Here is a 16,389-nt window from a genome sequence, read left to right as displayed (position 1 = left end):
AAAGCCAAGTTAAAAGCTACAAAGCAGTTTTTTAAATTCAGGCCCATTCAACTGTTCGGTTTTGTGTGTAGGCAGTAGAACTTTTCTATCTTTATTTGTTTTGCTAAACTTTTGTAGAGGTTATTCCAGTTCAACACACATTGGGCAACATAACAAGTGAGAGCTTTAAGACCACTGAACTGATTTCCTTCAAACATTATTCATTTTGTGGACTCTATGAGAATTACATACAGGCTGAATTTAAGAACATAGGTCCACTGCATTTAAAGCTCTAAACATGAGAGCTGGCCTGTCCACTATTAACTAGAAATATATTCTAAAATGGCATCTTGCACATTTCAGAGTAGTTGATTTATTTTAAATGGTCATAAGCTTGAAAATATGGAAACTGGGATGGTTCTAGAATTTGGGATGAATAAGTTTATAAGAGCTCCACTACCTATGCCTGTACTTGAAGACTTTGATTAATGACAATTTTACTCAGAAAGTATCAAACTAAGAAGTTATAGTAAACAAATAAGATGAGCTCCAGAGGCTTCATGACAGATATTTTTTCCCCTTTTATAGAAAGGTTTCCCCATGTAACAACACTGGTAAATCCCGTAGGAAAGAACTGGCATGAATGTAATGTTTAAGTTGTTTTACAGATTAAGATGGACCAATCTTACTTCCTCATTCTTGTGTGTATACCTTAAAATGTGCTCTCTGTTTAGTGACCACACTACAGTTAAAGTTGCTTACATAGTTTTGTTCTAAAATCCTGCTGTCTTAAATTGCTTTCACTTGGGCTACTGCCCTGTTTCAGTGGTGTGGACACCGGGGCAAACAGCCGGAAGCCCAGAGGTTGACTGTTTGAGGCCATAGCAGAAGCACTTATGGTGCAGCTATGTCAGAGTCTAATGAATCTGCGTGTTCTGCTAAATACCTTGGCACAAGGATACGGGAAAGAAAAGGAAGCCTGGGCTACAGCTAGTGCCAAAGCAGGCAAAAATTAATACCTCAGATGTAGCAAAGGAGTCTTAGGGAGGAGCAGTGCCTGTAGACCATTTTGGTAAACATTAGTGTAGATCTGGCTGGCTGAAGGATGCTTTGAATTAAAAAAAATAAAAAATTATCTTGTAGTATTCAAAAGCAGAGTTGTCCAGCTGGTGGCCTGTGGACCATGTCTGGCCCATGAGAGGTTTAATATGTGGACAGCAGCTCTGACCTGGCCACCACTCCCTCCATGGCTGCTGCTGCTGTGACAGCCAGGATCCCTTGGACAGGGCAGCAAGGCAGGAGGAAGCTCAGTGAGACAGGGGGAAATGGGGTCTGTGCTTCGCACAAGGTAACACCAGCAGGAGGAAGGAGGGATGTCAGCACAGGTTCATGCTTCTTTGTGGGTTGGTGGTGGAGAGGGGATGGGATCCACAGTGACGGGTAGCAGCAGTGGATGGGCGGCGGGTTTGCATTGCCCACATGGTGGTGCTGGGGCAGGGGGTGGTCGTGGTGCCCATGTGACTACAAAAGGGGGCAACAGAACTGCAGTAACAGTGCAGGAAAAGGTTTAGCACTAAAAAAGAAACATTCTAATTGTAGCCTGTTGTATTTACTGCAAAGTTTCCATGAGGTTCAAACAAATAGAAAGTCTAGGCTAGGAATGTGTGCGGCATTTGTCCCTGGACAGGTTGGGTCTCTTGATTCTGGAGCAGAAATATCCTGGAATTGGTGTGCACACACATCGCCCTTCTCATCAGGGTTTAATGAGTGGCCAAATGTACTGCTGCTTTTCTACCATTGATTCAGTAACACAATCCTGGAACAACTGTTCAAATCCACTTTGCAGTGTTCCAGGATCCATTGTTAGTACTTCTTATCCCTTGAACCTTTTTAGGATTTATCTTGGGATGAGGGACTTAGAAGTCTGAAAAGTTTCACCCTGTCTTGGGATAACATTGTTTATCTTGGGACAAATACGACATGGACTCAATGATCTGTAAAGTCCCTTCCAGTCCCTAACAACTATGTAACTACTTGTAAAACTAAGGGACATAATGAAAAGAGGAAGTGCTATTCTTCTGAGTCCTCCTTCAATCAGTTCATACTGAGGGCAGCAGTGGGCTTTACTTATTGGAGACCCTGTGCCAAAGATCAATTTTGAGCCTTTTACTAGACAGCATATGCAACGGATGACCATAACATAGCAGTTTGTAGTGCCTTAATGCTGCTTCTGGTGAATGGTCCCTGTAATAGTCACCACCTCATCCACAACCCCAGGCCAGATCCGGTTCCACCTATCAAGTGCTTACAAGTGATCCTCTTCCACCCTGCTTAAGTCCCCAAATAGCAGTTGATAATGCTTTTCATGGGAGGTCCTCCAATCTCAAAACTCAGATATCAGGATGCTACAGAAGTAGATGCATTAAGGTTTTTACAGGGACTTCACCAGGATGGAATATGTTCACACAAAGGCACCTGATAGGTGGAATAGGGTCCAGTCCTCACTCTCTTCCCAGCAGCTTAAGGAAGTGGCACCACATTTCCTGTGCCCTGAAATCCCCCATCCCAGCTGGCCTTTGCAACTATCAAAAAACCCCAAATACATTTCTCGCTAGCTGTGCTGGTCCCTTGGTACTGAACAACTGCTACTCCACTACATTCACTTTTTGCAAGTATTTTCTGATTAATTCTGGAAGAGTAACTGAACTTTTCACACGCCACCCACAATAGACCACTACCTCACTTTTCATCCCAGTAGCCCTTTAATGACTAATAGTAACTAAGCAACATTTGGGGGGAATATAGGAAGCAGATATCTGGTAACTCTTAGAAAAATACAGTAGTAACACAGCGCTTGCTGGTAAATACCTTGCTTCTGCTTAGTAATTATAGGGTCCTGCAGATTACTGGGTAACTGCACTTAGTGAACCCACATCTAATTCTTTGTAATGTACACTGTGGAGCAATTATCCTCTTTATCCTGTATAATTATGGTAATATGATAGCTCTGCTCTGTGATTATGGATTCCCTTATCTCTTCATGGAGGCAGCATGTGTTTGAGCTGTTGCTTTTCTTCACTGCTCGAGAAGCAGGTATTGACTTGGCGAACAATGTAGTGATAGTGGCTACATCCTCAGACATTTCCTTAGTTGACCAGATGTCTCTCGAGCCATCCTGTGGTGGTGGCTGCTACAAACCCTCTGGGGATCAAAAATGAAGCATGATACTTGTCTCAAGATGACTTGTCGCCTTCATCATAAAAATGATCTGAGCCTGCAGCAGTGTCCTAGAGGTGACCACCTCCTGAATTTATCATCCTAAAATTGATTAAATAACCTAAAATAAAATATTTTGCTTTTGGATCACGTGAAACATTTTGGGTTGATCCAAGGTTGGTTTTTATTTGGTTAAAAAAATTCTGTTGGTTTGACCCTAACTTGATTTTTGCCCCGCCAGGCTCCCCCTTCCCACCCTCTGCTCCTGAATTTTTGATTTGGCCACAGAGCTCAAGAACCTATTATCTCTTCCAGCTTTGTTGACAAATTATAGTACCAACTTCGATATTAGCTCACTTTCTGGCCTGGGGAAATCACTTCCTTTTTGCGTCAGTCTGTCCTGTCTGAGGAATGGGGGTGAATAATACTTGCCAAACAGCCAGGGAAGGGCTGGATAGGAGTCATTCATTGTCACGGAGCCCTGTGAAGATAATATTTTCTAATACTCCTTTTTAGTTGCGCAATGGCTCCAGTTTTCTTTGAGCTGAGGATTGTTCCTGTTGGGAATGAGGAAGCAGATGGGAGATTTTAGAATTGCTTGGTGCTGTTTTCTGATCCCGCTGGAGGAGATGCCTGCCTTTCCCACCTCATATCGCTCTGTCGTGTATCTGTCTAACAGAAGAAGCATGAACGAGTTGGCCTTCAGATTGGGGGCCTCTTGTTGCACATACAGACTTGCTCCCAGAAGACATAACTTTTCCATACAAGTGACTTCACTTTTTAGAGCTCCTTTATGAGTTATTCAGTCAGACAAAACCTTTACACACCCCTGTGCCATGGTCGTCGCCTACAGTTCATTTTTCATGCTTGATTCATCAAGTTGCATGTCAAAGTATGTAGGGAAATTTAGGATTTCTGGCTTGGGTGACTTTTTCCCCCCGGCTTCAGATATTAAGCACCCTAAATGGGGCCAGCCATTTCACCTTCAGCTTCCAAACCGTCCATCTAAATGTGATCCAGGCTGAAAAATATCACGAGCGACCAGCAGAGTCAGGCAGTGTGAGAGTGCCAGGCAGGGGAGTACTCTGGGTATTTGCATGTAAAAAGGAGCCAGATGTTCAGTCTTGTCAGATCTTTCAAAGCACTGCTCCTTAATGAAGGATTCTTGGGGGCTGCCTCTCAGTAACTGAGGAAACCGAGTGTGGGTCAGGCCTGGCTTTGTAATGTGAGTGGACACAACGGTTATGAAATTAAAAGCAATCCTAAGCAAATCGTGCCTCCGGCCTGGTATCATCTGCTCCAGATAGTGTGTATTCACACGTGGCTTCTATTGCAGTGTGAATGAAAACAGGCACTTTGAAATATGTGGTCTCCTGTCCCGGTCAGTCATCTGCTGTGCACGTGTTTGTCAGCCCTTCCGACCTGGCTCAGCGAACAGGAACTACAGTAGTAGTTGCTTTCACAGATGTTGGAAGCTCCTATTCCCAAAAGGAAGGAGTGTGGTTTATAAAAAAAAAAATAATAATTCTGGGATCTACATTGCCTCAGCTGCCACAGGAAACAAATATGGTGAAGAGCGGAGCAAGCTGTGACATGAAAACTGAATGCCATATATTGCTGCAGTGCAGAGTGGGTGTGCTTGGGAGGGCAGAGGGAGGGGCTGCCTTCCTTTTGTTACAGTGTTTTAACCTGAAAAAGCCTATTAACAATGGTAACTAAGGAGAATTTTATTGAGCAGATTGTAACGAAGGGAAAATAGCTTTCTTGGCAGCAGGCTTTGGTATTCATGGTCTCTCTGCCTTTGGTTGGAGGGTGGACAGGACCTTCTATGATTTGGTTAAATTAAAAAATATGAAAAGAATAAGCAGCGTGTGTAAAAGGGAATGGTGGAGGGAGACGTTCATCCTTTGTCATGATCTGTTTTCTTGGCAGCCAGTGACTGCTGTAAACCATTTTTATCCTGTGTATGCTAACAGATAGGCCCTCAAACGTTTATCGTATGGTAATGCGCTTTGATCTCTATCAAAAGGGGTTGGATTTTGAACCAGTGACCTAAAGGTGCAACGCTGCAAAGCCTCATACCAATACATGCCACCAGAGATCAAAAACACTTAGATAAAACTCTGGCCAATTGCTTTAGATGGTAACTCCTTGCTGCTGTTTTTCTGTCCCACAGCTTGTGGGGAGACCTTGCAGGATTCAACAGGGAATTTCTCTGCTCCTGGCTTTCCAAATGGCTATCCTTCCTATTCCCACTGTGTTTGGAGAATATCTGTCACTCCAGGTGAAAAGGTAGGTTGCACTCCTTATAGCAATAGTTTGCTGCAGATCATGGGCATGTGCTTTTTTTCTAACAGGGTTGCATTAACAACCTGCTAGGACCTAGGCCACTCTTGGTTTCTCACTAAATACAGAGATGCAGTCCATAGGAGCTTACAGGGCACCAACTCCATGCAAATGAAGGTTCATCCGGCCAAGTCTTGCACAGGTTGATTAGGCCATAGTCACAGATTATAAGCTGCCACTGAACTATGTGCAGGCCCCTAGAGGCAGTACTGGCTTACTTGAACAGTCTTGATGCTACATGTGGAAAGCTGCATTTCACCAAAGCAGCACATTTATGGGCCAAACAGTGGAAGGATCATTTGGCCTGTGTGGGCTGTGCTGTGGCCACTGGTGTGGTGGTCAGATTGTGGGGTGTTTTTCCCAGCCTCTTCATGATCTTGGGAAGCTTGGACCCCTTCACTTATCTATATGTAGCAGATCTGCATGCCCAACACTCTGGCTTGGCAGGTTACAATAAAAGCCCAGGAGCCTACACTGAACTCAGAGGGGAATGGCATGCACCAGCTTGCGGGGGTATGGTCAAGCAAACTGTTAAAACGGCTCCACACTTGAGCTGAGGGGCAACAGACCTTTTGCAGTCCAACTCTGCTCTGAGTATAACTGCAGTATTGTCTACAATTCTGGGTACCATGTTTATCAGGGAGGGAGATTGGACACCTGGAGGATGCTGAGTCAAATATTCAGGGGATAGGAAGGATTGTATTACAAAGGAAAAATAAGAATTACATATGTGTGCATGATGAGTGAGAGGAAACGTGATAACCCGCTCCAGTTACTGCAGACAGCATTCAGACAAGGATGGGGGGGAGGATTAATTTAAGATAATCAAAGAGGTATACTTACCGGTTCAGGGAAGGGGAATACTGAAAGAATGAGTATTGGGATAAACTTCCTGGCAGTGAGATGTATTAAGCTTTGTGTTGTCTCCTGAGGGAGAAGTAAAAGCCCCATCACTTACAATAAATCATTTAATACTCTAGACTGGACAGAGCACTAAATAATTGCAGGGAACAATCCTGCATTGGTCCCAGGGGGAGGAAAGTGGGAGAGGACTAAGTGACCTTGTAGGTCATTTCCTTTCCTGAAGTCTATGACTTGTTGACGAATTCCAGATTTCTCTTTCTGTTTCTCTCTTCCTCTTTTTGTTTCTCTCTCTTCTCTCTGTGCTTCATTTTGGCAAAGTTTCTGACCCAGTATTCTCAGTTTTGCAGCCTTTGACTGTCTGGTGACTTTGCTGTGTAAAGGCACTTATCTCTAGAGTGAGAGAGGACTATGCCATTTTTGAAAAATTGTAAGAACAAAGTAATACCAAGCACATTTGGAGTGGAAGAGAAGTAGCACTTTTTTCTGAAAAATCTGCAGAAAGCCAGAATCCAAGGAACAGGCCCCGCTTCCCTGGTACCTGTTAGCCTCCTCAGAATGCCCTTAGAACCTATCAGCTACCCACAAATGCACCCAGTTTTCTTAGTATTGTGACTAGTTGCATAAACACATTAGCAAAATTGCAGTTAGTTCCTGGAAAGAGTCTGAGAATTCATGACCTATTGTGACATCAACTGGCTGCCTTCCCCACACACGAGAATGGTGCTGTCAGCTGGAACTCCACCCAGCCAGCCTCAGATGCCTTAAGTTTCCAAGCTCTGCTGAGCATCAATCAATTGCTACATCCATTTGCTTTATCTTCCTCTTTTTTTATTGATCTTTCAATGGAAATGAAATCTTTCCCTAATCCATTAGCACCATAAATACTCTGGGTCACCTCAGGCTACGAGATGTATATAGTTTTGCATGGGACTGGACTGGACTGGACAGCTTATCAATGAACACCCTGGAAAAGCGCTTAGGACCCAACCTTAAAACAACTAAGACTTAGTTCCCACCTCAGCAAACACTAGGTGCAGAGTTACTTCACCTAGGCAAGGTACAGAAGTTACACTTATTGCATGATAGGCGCACAAAGCACTTTACAACCATAATCGAACATATGGTCAGGGCATATAGAGTGCTGTAAAAATGGCAGATTCCACTCTAAGATAATTCTGGATGGATTTTAGCACTGTAGGTTAGAGCACTGTAACAAATGTCTGTACCATATTGCATTGTAATTCACAGTAGATTACAGTCCACTGATATCCTATGGAGCATTGCGGCACCCCACTCACCCTACCTTGCAGGGTGCTGATTTAGCAAAGGCCAGAACTAGTGTCCTCTGCCCAAGCAGTGGGCTGGCCCTGCCCCTGGGCTGTCACTGACAAGAGCTAGCAAAACGTCTGTCCACAGGCCTGCCAGCATCCTCCCTCTGGGTAGCATAGACCTCTCCACACAAAGAAAACTGCTTACTACTGAATTTATTTTATTGCATATTATCATGGGTACAGGTGAGCAAGTGCTGAATGTGGGCATGCTGCTATTTTGTCTCTGCTCACAGTTAACTTGGCTTAAGAACTGATTCACCTGCACTGATTTCTGGCAATAGGCAAGTTCCCTAACAGAAGTAAAAAATGTACTTGAACATGCACAAAATGTACCTCGGTACATCTACACATACTAATATGTAGCATCACTACTTTCCGACTTGTCTGGGGAAACCGAATGCATGTGTAAAATGTAGATTGTACAAAGCACTTACACTGCCAGTGTTCAATACAGGATGCAGGACCAGAAACCCACGAGTCCAGCTCACAGACATGAAGCTCCAGGAATCTTGGGTACCTTCAATAGCCCATAAAGGAGCAGAGGTTGTTTCTCTGTTCTCATGTCTTAAAGCCAATTTCTAATAATTATGATCACTCGAGTAATGGTTAGGAACCATGTGCACTTGATAGAAACCGGGTTTAGATGAGTAGGGCTGTGCAAAACTTCAGTCCCCAATTCGGTTCAGCACAGATTTGGCCCGATTCAGTGGTCAAATCTCTGAATCGAATCAGAGGACCCTTTAATCTCTCCAAATCAAATTGGAACTCTCCAAATTGATTCGGAGAAATTCAGAAAGATTTGGCAATTTGGACACAGACACAATTTTAAATGTACATACCTCTAGGTAGCAGGCGGCTTGTGAATGCTGTGATGCTGGGGCGCATGGAGCGTCCCACAGAAGCATGGGCGCTCCCCAGTGTGCTTGGCAGCAGACCGAGAAGTGGATCAGAAGCACTTCCAGTCCACTTGCAGGTCCACTGGGGAGTGTGCTGGTGGGCCTCCCCACACCCTTCGGCTCGGCAACTGGTGCCTCTTGGGTCTGTGGGGGCACCCAGGATCTCCCTGCGGCTGATCGCTGAGCTAGGGGGGTGCAGGGGGGGGGAGGGGGGCCCAGCATGCTGCCGGGCAGACCCAGAAGTGGACCGGAAATATTTTCAGTCCACTTCTAGGTTCGCTACTGAGCATGTGGAGGGCCACCCCCATCACTCCTGTGGGACACTCCATGAGCTCCAGCATTACAGCGTTCACAAGTCGGGATGATACCTCAAGGTATGTAGAAAAAACATTTCAAGCTGTGTCTATGTCCGAATCGGCATTGAATCTTCAGATTTGGATTGGGCCAAATTGAATCAGGGACAGTGATCCGAATCAACGAATAGAATCACTGTCCCTGATTTGGGCCAAATCCGAATTGAATAGGGCCTGCTTTGCATGCCCCTATTAGACAGCCTGTTACAGAGTTTGAGGTATGCTGCTGGGAGTCCCACAGATGGATACATAGGGCAACTAGGTCTGGAAACTCTGGTTTTGTGAAGCTTCCACACTGTTTGTTTTATTAATTACTGTTTTCCAGTTGTTCCTTTTCCTGGCTATAAGAATAGTAATATTCAGTGGTCTTTCTAGCCTTAATGTAGAGTTCCCTTCCTAGAGCCAACCCCACATTTAAAAAAAAAAAAACCCTCAGGGAAACAGCATCTATGATGTTCCCCTTAGGAAATGCCTCATATTTTTCAAAGGAAGGAGAGGAAACTCTTTCCCTGCCTTCCTAATCTGTTGCCAGCAAAAGAAGCAGTGATTTGATTTTTCCCATCTGAACCCAGTAGATTCCCTCAAATCTGTTTAGAATTTTAGAAGGCAATAAACAGGGTTACTCCTGAAGTCCTAGTGAGTCGAGGCTGTTAGCTTGTCCCATTTGCTAGCTCATACCCTAGAAAGGATGACTAGGGATCATCAGGTACTTGGTACTGTGTCAGTATTCCATCAGGCCTTTTTAAATGCCCTAATTAGCATTATTAACATCACCAGCCAGTCGGAGGCATTGTGTGTTTGCAGAACAGGCAGAGGAGCCACGATCGGCTGGCTCAGAACATTACACTGTTTACCAAAAACGTGTTTGAAGGTTTTAAAAGGCATTGAGTGTTTGCACTCAGAGCAGTTACACTTCCAAGTGTGTGTTTTCTGAAGTGGTCTAATCGATAGTGTAGTAAACTTTGGCAGGGAGGGTTTTTGGGTTTTTTAAAAAGTTTATCGTGCAATCCTTCAATCGCATGCAAGTTTTTGAAATGTAGTAACACTTGCATCTGAAATTGGAGTAATTTTCCCTTCATTTCAAGTGGACCGGGATTGGGTCTTTGTATTGTGCCGTTTACTCTATAAGATACCTCTCTAGCCTGCCCTTTTTTTTTGTCTCCTTACAATGAATTAGAGAAATTGCCTGAGCTGGGGAAAATCACTTTCAGCTGGGTAATCATTAAGAACAGTAGCAAGTATGCAAAAATGCTACAGTTTGGGGGAACAGAGAGAGAAAAGACAGCACATTCAGGGGTGTGTGAAGGTGCTGAGCTGTATATACCTGCAAAGAAAATAAGAATAACATCCAGGTGTGTATGTGGATGTAAATTTGGATGCAAAATCTTGCATGAACTATTTTAATAGCACTCTACTTTTTTCAAATGAAATCTTTTGTGGGGAAAAATAACCAAAAAGTAAACTTTATTTCTTGTTTTTGGTTTCTACAATCCATAATAATCTCCTGTCTTCATCTTGCATTCTCCAAAGTTATTTCAGAGGCATCTGATCCACTAAGCAGCTGCTTATACTCAAAAATATTTTGTAATGTCCTGAAGCAAACAGTGTCTTGTTCAAACCAGGTTTGTGTTTGCTTGAGACTTAGGTTAGTTCTCAACTCTGAACCAAAAACTCTCTGGACTTGCCTGGTTTCATTCCAAAATCACTTTCATGTAGAGAAGGGATAAAACCTTAAAGATGACATTTCAGTTTAGGTGCATGGGGGAGTGAGTGTTCATATTAGAGTCTTGGATCTGAACCTAGCATATGGGTTTGGTTCTAACACTAGAATAGTTCTGTTTGTCTCCTCTTAAAGGGTTACAGCTGCAGATGATGGAAACTAATGAGAGGAGATGCTTTCTCCTTATCTCTTTTTTGGCTTCTTCTGTAATCTTACTTATAATAATGCAAAACAACTACTTGACAGTGTGGTGCCTTGTGCCTCCTCACTTGTGACATGTATATTTATATTGAAATCTCCTCAAAACAGGGACTTTACACAGTACCAAGTATGGGATGGGAAAAGAAAAGGTGAAAGCGGAAAAAATGAAATCTAATAACATTTAGCAAGCACTATCTGGGGTTGAAATTTATAGCATGCCACTAATAGAATCCACTACACTAAAGTCCTCCATGTTATAAGGGTATAAAGTATGGGTGGCTGAGTTGGGCCCTACATATTTGCCATTCCTTTTTTTTGCTTTTGGAAGGGAGGCTCCTGCCATGTCTTTCATTCTCATTCAGTGCAGCAAGTCCCCCTCTTGATCACTGATCAGATAGCTAGTAGATGATCAGTGATCAAGTAGTGGTTCAGTGTATGGAGAGGATGTGGTTGTGGGAAGCACTGGACCTCCAAGCCAGGGTGACCAGAGAGACACCCTGTGATCCTAAGGCATCATGTGGGCCATGGACCCTTGAATTTTACAGCCCAGGTGGGGCATGTGGTGTTGGCAGAACTGCAGGGCATCAGCTGAAAGCCCCTGGATGTCGCAGGATTCTGGAGGTGACCTGAGCAGCGAAGACCAAGTGACATGGGAGCAAGGACCCCAAGCCTCGGATGTGAGAGCGAGAACCACACATCAGGGATTGCACCCTCACACGTCCACTGCTGCTTCCATACATCCATCTAGCCTTCTACCCACCCCCTCGCAGCCAAACCATCACTCGCCCAACGACTAAGACCCTGTGGGCACTGCCATGGACCATGGACAAATCCAGCCCATCCACTGCCACCAGCCAAGCCTGGGAACACAAGTGGCAGTTTGGGGAAATAAAGGATCTCACTGCCATCTGGGGTGCGGAGCACATCCAACACCAACTCCAGATAGGGCATTGATCAGAGATGTCTTCAAGCTCATCACTTAGGAGATGCAGGCAAGGGGTCACAACAGAGACTGGAAACAGTGTCTCACCAGACTATGTTGATGGGGAGGCAATATTACCGCATGTTTGACACTAGAAAGCAGCCTGAGGGCCAGGGGCAGTGCATACCATTCTACAAGGACCTGTCCCGTTTCCTTGCTGAGAACTGGGTGGACAGCCCCCGCCAATGCCTGTGGGATCAGAGGTGCAGTGGAGGAGTTGCTCACAGGGACCCTGCTGGAGGAGACAGAGGAAGACCATGCAACACTGTTCTCCTCACGGGGGTCATGGCTCTTCCAAACCAAGTCCTGTCGCATGTCTCTGCACCCCTCCCAGGGATGCAAAGCGAGGATCAGCCTCCCCTCCCAAGTACCAACAAAACAGCCAGTACTGGTACAACCTGCAGGACCTACAACCATTTCTCCCGACACTTCTGACAATTCAGGCCGCACTGTGCAACCTGTAATGGTAAGGTTTGCCTGAGCTCCATGCAACCATCATGGGGACTCGGGTCCTGGAGTGAACACAGAGCCCCTGGGGGGAGGGAAGGGGCAGTGGGGGGAACTGAAGCTGCCACAGGCCACCCCCTGCTGTTGTAGCCCTCTCAGGCTGTAGTGGCCCAGAAGCCCACAAAGGGGTTGGGGCTGGGGTGGCAGGGCAGAAATGCTAGGGTGTAGAAGGAGGGTGAATCATCCACTTCCCCATGTTCATCCTTCCCAGCTGAAGCCTGGAGCCCAGCCAAGGTGCCAGGTCTCTCTCCCCTGCCACCCTTCCCCCCCCCACACACACACATACACTCTTGGGCACTTGAGAGTATTTCCCACTCAAAGGGATCATAAATCTGCATAACTGACACATGCCATTTCTCTCAGGGCCATGCTGTCCTTCTGAGATTTGAGTCTAAGCACAGATACGTCGAGCACTTGAACATAACCAGCACCCCCTTTCACCCAGGCACTCATGGAAAGGCAGTGATAGCATTTAATGAGCTCAGCAGGCAAAAGAGTAAACGGCTGTTTTGGCAGAAAGCGCCCCCAGATCAGGGACAGGCAATATGCACACCTATGGCTGGCAACCGCTCCAGTTGCTGTGCAGCAGGAACAAGAAAAAATGTCCCTTTTCCAAAACCCACCCCCAGATCTTCCTCTGAGCCCTGGAAGAACATACATGTGATGGAAGGATTCCTGCGTGGGAATTATTAGCTCAGCCACTCGGCGCTCGCTGCCAGGCTGACTTCTGGGTTCTGCACCTAGATAGGTGGGCAAGTGGCCCAACAGCACGTTTCCCCCTGCCCCCCAGTCAGATCCATGGGTGAAGTCCAGTGAGTGCTCAAGGTGCAGACAGTCAATGTATCGACCCCTTAGGGCAAGCCCCAACTCCCTCCCATGATTGCAGGCTGAGACCTGCCCTTTCAACCGTCTGTCCCCCACTTCTGCAAGCTATGCAGCCCCTCCCCCTTGTTTGCAGGTTCTGCATCTGTGTGTGGAAGGCCAGCTTGCAGCAGCTGGCATGCTGGCTTCAGGACGGGCAGCAGCACACCTGATGAGCGATGGAAAGATATGTGCAGGCCATGCACCGTGGACTTCTGTCACCAGGGGTTGAGAAACTGATGGGGGAACGACTCGGGCCATATACAGGGACATATGGATGAGCTGGAGGGTACTTATACCTGAGCTGCTGAGTCACATGACTGGGGACTCTAGCTGGCCACCCGCTGTTTAGAGGAGATAGCCCATGGTGCTGTGGAACTGAGAGTCACAGCGCCAGGATTGGGAGTTAATGCACACAGTCCTGGACAGCTGCCGGTTGTCCCGTAGGTGCAAGCCCTCCAAGTAGGTCCAAGCCAATCCCAAAGGGGTGTAGGAGCATTTTGAATGGGTGGGAGAGTGCAGCCTGCTGGGGCAGCTTCTGGAAGCAGAGTTCAGCAGCCTCAACTCGTCTGCTCCTCTGCTGGAAGACTCGGGCGGGAGCTTTTCTGCTCCCCACGACCCCACTCCTGGCCCAGGTCCCACTGCAGGGGAGCAGCGCAGGCTTGACTGAAACAGGCAGACCTCCAGCTCAGGCTGCCTGTCTGGCATGAGTCTCAGGCATCAGCAAGGGCTGTGTGTCTGTGGTGGTCCTTAAAGCGGGAGACATGGGCCTGGAGGCCCAGGGGCAGGAGGGCCATCAGTCTTCAGTGCCCGCTGCAGTGATGCCTTCTTCCTCAGACAGACATTGGGTCTGGGATCATGCAGCTCTCTAGCTCCTACGTGGAGAAGTCCCTGGTCTTGACTCCAGACCCCTGAAAGTAGGGTGCCAGATCAAAAGCCCCCTGACCTGTGCCTTGGCTCCAAGCTTTCACGTTTGTTGAGTTAAGGCCCTGTGGCATTTCTCCTGACCCCAAACTCTCTTCCAGGTTCTGCCACCCCATGCTCAACACCCCTCCCCCCACATCCTACTGCTGCCAAAGGTTTGCTGTTTTCTGTGAACTGGGGGGAGGGACCAGGCAGAGACGCAAGCAATGTTCAGCAAGTTTTCTTTATTAAACACAGGAAAAGTTTGGCAATTGCAACATTTTAAACTGAGGCACATCTCTTTCTTGCACCGCATTCCCCAACACCTCCATGTGTTCCCCCAGGGAAGGTTGGGGAGGGAGAAGGGAAGGGGAATGGGCAGGCTGGGTTGTGGGCAGCACTGCCTGTGAGGCAGGCCAGAGGAGCCCATGGTAGGAGACCCGTGGCCCAATGCCAGGGCACGGGCACTCAAAGCCCTTCGGCCCCACTCATCCAGAGAGGTCTCCCAGGCCACATGTGAGAGGAGGAAGCTGGCAGGGCTTTGCAGATCTGGCAGCCTGCTGTGGTGCGGGGCCAAAGCCCCCTATGTCAGCAGAGGGCTTACCTTCCCCCATCCCTGCACCATGTGCTCATGGTGTCAGGCCTGGTGCTTAGCTGAAATGTTCCTTCTGGCAGTCGAGGTGCCTCCCATAGGGCCTCATGAGCCAGGGCAGCCTGATGGGGGCTAGGCTAGCCCTCAATAGGGATAGGGGGGCAAAGATGGGGGAGCAATGACATTGCTGATGATGAAATCGGGGACCCCAAAAGCATAGCGCCCACTCTTCATCACCCCAGGGAACAGGGAGTTGCATAAGAGGTGGACATCTCGACTTCGGCTGTATGAAAGTCAGTGGCCCAGTCGTGCCCCAGACACCTGGATTCTGTGTGCATGTGTGTGTGGGGCATGCACGTGTGCGTGCGTGCATTCATGCGCACACATGCGCGTGCACAACCCAGGTGTGCTAGACACACACACACACACGGGCGTGGGGTGAGCATGTGGGAGACAGCTGTCTGATGGCTTGTGGCCATGACAAGCCACTGCTACATCAGGTCTAGGTGGGCAGCCATAATATCCCCACCAACCAGTCAGATGGGTAGGCTGTTCGGCTCAGGAGTCTTCAGCATCTCAGGGAACCTGCAGGGCACTCTGGGAATCATGCAAGAGCCCCTGCTACCTGCTGCGTTTGGGCCAGACAGGCAGGCTCCAAGCCCCGCATACCCTCCCTACAAGGCCTAATGTGTGTTTTGCTTCCTCCCAACCTAAACAGGGGTGCTTAGAGAAAATTACCAAGAGGGTTTCAGGCTTTTAAATAAAGCCTGAAGATTACTTTGGGAGATTATTAACATGGGAGAGGCAACCTGGTGGCAGAGAATGCAGAAAAGGCAAGTACTCAATGTCTTCTTCATCTTCACATGCCAAGTCAGCTCCCAGATTAATGCACCTGGCAGCACAGTTTGGGGAGGAGGGAAGCAGCCAGCAGTGACAAAAAAACAGGTTAAGGATTATTTAGAAAAGCTGGATGTGTACAAGTTCATGGGGCTGGACAGGATGCACCCCAGGGTGCTGAGGGAGTTGACTGATGTGATTGCAGTGCCTCTGGCCATCATCTTTGAAAACTCATGGTGACTGGAGGAGGTCCTGGATGATTGGACAGGGTTTAAAACTGATACGGCTCAAAATACATTTTGTCAATGTCGTTTTTACCAAATTAACTTCAAATGAAATGTTCCTCTGTATGAAATTGCCAGAAGTTTTGAAATTAATACAATGGCCGCTACTTTGTAGTGTTTGCAGTGGCAACGCTGCAGCAGTTAATGTACTGAGAGCCAGATACTGTCTATAAAGTGAGCTAAATAGACTGGTCTGCTTTCATTGTCCAAATTCAGAGACTTGCCAAAAGTCATCAAAGTAAATGGTGGAAAGTAAATCTCATTTAGAAATCGCTTGAGCCTTAATCTAGGTTGCCTGGTAAGAGTATACCATGGGAATCTGTATCTCTGCAGGAGGTATTGGATACAAGCTAACTTGATGGGTCAAATTTTGCAAAAAATTCACCTTTAGTAGATCCGTTGACTTCTCCCCTTTAGCCTCTTAAAAGAGAGACAACCACTATGATGCATCACAGACCAGATGCTGCTCTTACAGCTGTGCAAATCCAATGCAGTTGCATGTTGTAACTGAGCTGTT

At 46.8% G+C, this 16,389-nt stretch overlaps 1 protein-coding gene across 2 annotated transcripts in view; it reads left to right on the top strand.

Moving 5' to 3' along the window:
- The window catches only part of TLL2 (tolloid like 2), a 202,671-nt gene that overhangs the window by 137,864 nt on the left and 48,418 nt on the right, over positions 1-16,389 (top strand). For both annotated transcript variants that reach the window (XM_090058020.1, XM_090058021.1), the window contains one exon: positions 5,372-5,487. In XM_090058020.1, coding sequence (XP_089914146.1) covers positions 5,372-5,487 — 116 coding nt within the window. The remainder of the gene's footprint in view (positions 1-5,371; positions 5,488-16,389) is intronic.

The sequence above is a fragment of the Crocodylus siamensis genome, chromosome 7 (genome assembly GCF_052110815.1).
Source record: "Crocodylus siamensis isolate JL-2025a chromosome 7, ASM5211081v1, whole genome shotgun sequence".
NCBI classification, from domain to species: domain Eukaryota; kingdom Metazoa; phylum Chordata; order Crocodylia; family Crocodylidae; genus Crocodylus; species Crocodylus siamensis.
This window is presented reverse-complemented; position numbering and strand designations above follow the sequence as displayed.